Source organism: Ictalurus punctatus, chromosome 4 (genome assembly GCF_001660625.3).
Source record: "Ictalurus punctatus breed USDA103 chromosome 4, Coco_2.0, whole genome shotgun sequence".
NCBI classification, from domain to species: domain Eukaryota; kingdom Metazoa; phylum Chordata; class Actinopteri; order Siluriformes; family Ictaluridae; genus Ictalurus; species Ictalurus punctatus.
In genome coordinates this window covers 17,175,751-17,181,437 of record NC_071284.1, presented here as the reverse complement: position 1 = coordinate 17,181,437, position 5,687 = coordinate 17,175,751, and the positions used below count along the sequence as shown (strand labels likewise).

Genomic DNA, 5,687 nt, shown 5'->3' with positions numbered 1-5,687 from the left:
ATATATAATTAACGATATATAACAAATAGGGAGAACAAGGTGTCCTGGTGCAGTAGGGAGTATTGCTGCCTCACAGCTCCAGGGTCTCCGCTCCGATCCTGAGCATGGGTTAATGTCTGTGTAGAGTTTCTATGCATGTTCTCCCTGTGTCCTTGTGGGATTCCACATTATCCACCACATACCTTGCTGATAAAGCCCCTTCCACTCTCACCATTATTGATCTTTGATATTATTCTATCTGTTCTTAATCTAATTAAAAATTATTATTAATCCATCTTTTCACATCAAATATGCTGTGAAAAGATGGAATAATAATAAATTTGAATAATAAACCACTTTCTCTATATCCATAATGGCAGCTACCACTGTGTCCTGTTTCCTTATTCATAGCCTTCAAACAGACAAATGAATGTAGTACCATCTATACAAATGCTATTTACGTCCTGGTTAAATTACTCCAGCCAGCTGTCCCAAACCTCATCTGTCTCTTTGGTTATGATCATAGTGATAAAAATAGAGAGACCACATTCACATAATTACATTCTTTCATGAAGAGTCTGCTGCTACTGCCAAAATAGGAATCATCTGCACTTGCGAAATGCCTGATAGCCAGTTAGCTCCAGATCACAATTACCAATGCACCATATTTTAACTGTTAAAAATGGAGCTTCAGTAGCTTTCAATCTTTAACAGAGTTTATTGTGACTGAAAAAGAGGTGATGTAATCTGCCATTTTAGCTGACTTTGGAGATCTATTTCTTTGCTAAAAATGACACCTCAGGTGCTGCCACAAAGCCGTCTATGTTTCAATAAATCATTTTCAAAGTCCCCAGTTCACAGACTTTGTTTATTCAATCAGTAAAATATTTTGGAGACCCGAACCACAGGAGTCTGGGAGCCTACCATGACCAACTTCAGTGCACTCTCCTTGGCTTGCCCTCTGGCCACAGCCACATTGTAAACAAATGCTCGTGGACCACTACTCAGCAGTAGCTACCATTACTAGTGGTAGTTTGAATGTATATAGTCACATAGAGCCAAAAAATATGTGTATATGCTTTTGACTTAGTGTGTACAGTGCCAGCTGTCTATTCTATGCATCCTGACCGGTTTTGTTTCCTGTCTTAGACAGCATATTAATAACTCAATGAGAGAAGAAACTGTATAATAGACAAGTGCATCCATCATACACTTTAGTACTATATGAAGGTTTGGGTATAAGGGCATAGTGTGATCAGGCACAGGCAGATTTGAAACCATATGACCTTATTAAGGATTTGATATGATATGCAGATGATATGATCAGTTTCCGCTCTGAATACCCACCTGTTATTTGTTTGCTATGACAGACAGTTGCTTATTTTTTACAGTTGAACCTTGAGGCTATGTCCTCACATGGTAAAACTGAATGACGAGTATGTACACATTAATTTTTCAACCATTGTAAAATTTCCAGTATGGATTTACAAGCAAAACATCTAAAATGCAAAACAAACAAGATATTGAAAATTGTTTAAACACTATCACAGACTGTCACAGATTTTATTAAGCTTTTTTCCTTTCTTTTTCTTTCCCAGGCCTAGAATCACTGAGGGACAGTGCACACTCCACACTCATGAGTTCCATCTCACACAGTGATTCATTCACACCTCATTCCCACAGCCAGGTGAATGAGTGCAGCAACAGTGCAGAAGTAATCACTAAGGACCTCTTCAGACCATTGGACAGCGTTCTGCCTACACCAGTGACCGAGCTCAGTCTGGAGCCAGCTGCTCTCACCACAGGGCATGCTAATGGCACTCGCTTCAGTACTGAGGAGGAGATGGAGGCTGAACAGAGCACAGTGGCGGTGAGAGAGCCAGGTGAACCAGGAACAACAACAAGATCTGCTGTGATGGTGCCTGTCATTACAGAGGTCTAAGAATTGAACAAGTTTGTCCTAAGTGTCCTCTGTTTGCTCCACGTAACCATCAGAGTCCTTTTTGTTTTGCTTCTCCTCTTCATCATTTTCATAGAGTCTGATTTGGATGTGGCCTTTTTGCATGACATCCGTCAAACACCTAAGTTTGAGAAGTTTCATTACGAATATTTTTGTCCCCTCTGACGATGATTTGCCTGTAAGCTGCACTGGGTGGGGGGCCTGCTCATTAGAAACTAAGAATAAAGTGCAGAAAAGAGGAGAGAGAGAGAGAGAGAGGGAGGGAGAGGGGGAGAGAGAGAGGGGGGAGAGGGAGGGAGAGAGAGAGAGGGAGGGAGGGAGGGAGAGGGAGGGAGAGAGAGAGAGGGAGAGGGAGAGGGAGGGAGAGGGAGGGAGGGAGAGAGAGAGAGGGAGAGGGAGAGGGAGGGAGAGGGAGGGAGGGAGGGAGAGGGAGGGAGGGAGAGAGAGAGAGGGAGGGAGAGGGAGGGAGAGGGAGGGAGGGAGGGAGGGAGAGAGAGAGAGGGAGGGAGGGAGAGAGAGAGAGGGAGGGAGAGGGAGGGGGAGGGAGAGGGAGAGGGAGGGGGAGGGAGAGGGAGGGAGAGAGAGGGGGAGGGAGAGGGAGAGAGAGAGGGAGGGAGAGGGGGAGAGAGAGAGGGGGGAGAGGGAGGGAGAGAGAGAGAGAGAGGGAGAGGGAGGGAGAGGGAGGGAGGGAGAGAGAGAGAGGGAGGGAGAGGGAGGGAGAGAGAGAGAGAGGGAGAGGGAGGGAGAGGGAGAGGGAGGGGGAGGGGGAGGGAGAGGGAGGGAGAGAGAGAGGGAGAGAGAGAGGGAGGGAGGGAGAGGGAGAGAGAGAGAGGGGGGGAGAGGGAGAGGGAGGGAGAGAGAGAGAGGGAGAGGGAGGGAGAGGGAGGGAGGGAGAGAGAGAGAGGGAGGGAGAGGGAGGGAGAGAGAGAGAGAGGGAGGGGGAGGGAGAGGGAGGGAGAGAGAGAGAGGGAGGGAGAGGGGGAGGGAGAGGGAGGGAGAGAGAGAGGGAGGGAGAGGGAGGGAGAGGGAGGGAGGGAGAGGGGGAGGGGGGGGAGGGAGGGAGAGGGAGGGAGGGAGAGGGAGGGAGGGAGAGGGAGGGAGAGGGAGACAACAAAACGCAGCTCCTGATCTGGAAAGGTACCAATAGCTCGCTGACTTCTTCATCCCTTTAGGCCCTCTATTTTTATGTTTTGACATTGTTTATACATTTGTTATATATTTTAATACTTATTCTTTTATCATTTTTTTTTCATTATTTTCCTTTTTTGGAACAAAAAAAATCCAGAAGAACAAGTCAAGCCAAAGTCATGTCAAAGTTTATTTATAGAGCACTTTTAAAAACAATGTGTTTACCAAAGTGCTGTACAAACATCATCAGAATAAAACAGTAAACACATAATAAAACATAAAACAAGAACAGAATCAGAAAAATAGCTCTGAGTTAAATGTCAATTAGTAAAAATGAGTTTTAAGACTAGAAACAGAAAGTGTCTGGGCCTGCATAACATGTAAAGGCAAAGTATTTCAAAGTTTTGGGGCTGCAAATGCAAAAGCATGGTCACCCCTGCTCTTCAGCCTTGCTCGAATGACGACCAATAGTAACTGCTCAGCGGACCTAAGTGCTCTTGATGGACCATGTGACTGTATTAAATCAGACTAAATAAGTACTAAAACTAAAATATTAAAATCAATTCTAAAATGAACAGGAAGCCAGTGAAGGGATGCCAATATTGGTGTAATATGTTCTCTTTTGCAGGTTCCTGTTAATAGATGAGCAATAGCATCTGTACCATCTGCTACCATCACGTGTTAGGGAGGCTTGGCTAATATCTACATAAAGCTCAGTGCAGTAGTCAAGGCGAGTCAAAAATAAAAAACATGTATAACCCTTTCAAAATCATTAAAAGGCAGAAAAGACTTGACACTGGATAATTGCCTCAACAGAAAAAAAAAAACTAGATTTAATTACTGAATTAATCTGCTTATCCAGTTTAAAGTCACTGTTCATAACAACACCCAGGTTTTACAGTGGGCTTCACTTCACTCTTTCACTGTGTCCTGTTTCTGTGCTATGAAGGGATTTAAAACCAGGTTGGAATATGTCTTGAAGACCATGTAGATCTAAAAAAGATTTGTATTTGCAATTGTATAGATACAACTTTCTCCAATATCTTAGAGAGGAACAGAAGTTTTGAGATGGGTCTGAAATTAGCAAGAACTGAGGTATCCAAATGAGATTTTTTGATCACTGGTTCCACTATTGCATGTTTCAAATTCCCAGGTACAACACCTGGGGCAAAACTGCTATTTATAATTATTTTAATTCTGGTACTTATTTTAAAAATTGTTTTTAAAATGAGGAAGAACAACATCTATGCAACAGGCAGATGATTTCATTTTACCAATAATATCTCTCAAGAAAGAAAGAGGCACAGGCTCAAACTGGTTAAAAACAGCAGAGCATGAAGTGGTGAGAGATGGATCAAGAAATAACTTTATTTAGTTTATTTATCATGTTTGCCTCACACCTCCAGAGTTTTGGGTTCAAATTCCGCTCCCACCCTGGAGTTTGCATGTTCTTGTCAGGCTTCGGGGTTTCCTCCAGGTACTCCAGTTTCCTCTACCAGTCAAAATACATTCACTGAAGGCTGATTGGCATTAAAAAAAAAAAAAAAGGAAAATTATGAAGAAATTGATTTGAATATTTTTGATAGACAAGCAATTCCTACAACAGAATTCATTCATTCAAGAAGTCATCCCTCATTTGGGTGTTAAAGAAGTCATATCACAATTTTTAAAAATGTTTTTTTTATTTTGTTTTAATTATTTTGTTTATTGGGTTTAATAAAATAAGTTAACATGCTTTACTGTTCAAGAAATGCATTATTTGTCAAATACTATATATTATCGCAGTACTTCTATTCCCAGGCTGCCTGAAAGGCTCCGAATTTTCCCAAGTCCCTCCTTCCAAAAAGCCCAGTGACGTTGTGACTGGTCAAAAGCATCAAGTATTTGTCGGAAATGTAACATCCCTTAGGTTAGCTTTAGCCTCCAAAGCTTATAAAGCAGTTCTAAGCTCTTAAGCAACATGTCATTAGTTTTACTGTATCAGTGTGAGCCTGCGCCAGATTCAGAAAATGCGGATGATCAAGCAGAACCAACTTTGCAAACACGACTTGAGCAGAAAGTTTCACGGTGGTAAGTTTTTATTTTGTAAATCTGCTGTTGAGACGTGATGATAGTTGGGGGTAAGGGGAGATCCATGCATCAATAAGTAAATGGCAAAACATTTGCAGGATTCAGCCTCTTCAAAAGCACAAAGAATTTCTTTGATGCTGAACCTAATCCTACAGAAGCCGTAAGCAGCCCTGCGTTATAATTTTTTTCTTTGCCTTTATCCTAACCACAACGAGTGTCAAATCACTCTGCTTGATATGTTCAGTGCCTGTGGCACTAATAAAAAGTACCAACGTGAAGTGCCACTATGAGACAAAGCACATATCTTTTGAGCAAACATATCCCCAGCAGTCTGAGATGAGGGCATGCAAAATATGCAAACTCAAAGCCCAGTATAATCAGTCCACCAGAGTCTTCCCCCATGCATTCACTGCCCAACAGGCACTTTTGATATTTTTTTGTGAAGATGCAGTCTTGTTTTGCTTGAAATGAGAACATTTATGATAGGCTTACGTTTAATTATGGATAGGCTGCATATTTATTTTACCTCTTGTTTAATGTATGTAGGTAC

General features: G+C 42.3%; 1 protein-coding gene across 1 annotated transcript; it reads left to right on the top strand.

The window, feature by feature from the left end:
• The first annotated feature begins 1,385 nt into the window (after window positions 1-1,385).
• Window positions 1,386-2,175, top strand: LOC108264043 (FERM domain-containing protein 5). The gene is made up of 2 exons (XM_053678238.1): window positions 1,386-1,398; window positions 1,578-2,175. The coding sequence occupies exons 1-2, from the start codon at window positions 1,386-1,388 to the stop codon at window positions 1,919-1,921; spliced, it is 357 nt and encodes a 118-aa protein (XP_053534213.1). The 3' UTR covers window positions 1,922-2,175.
• Window positions 2,176-5,687: the final 3,512 nt, after the last annotated feature.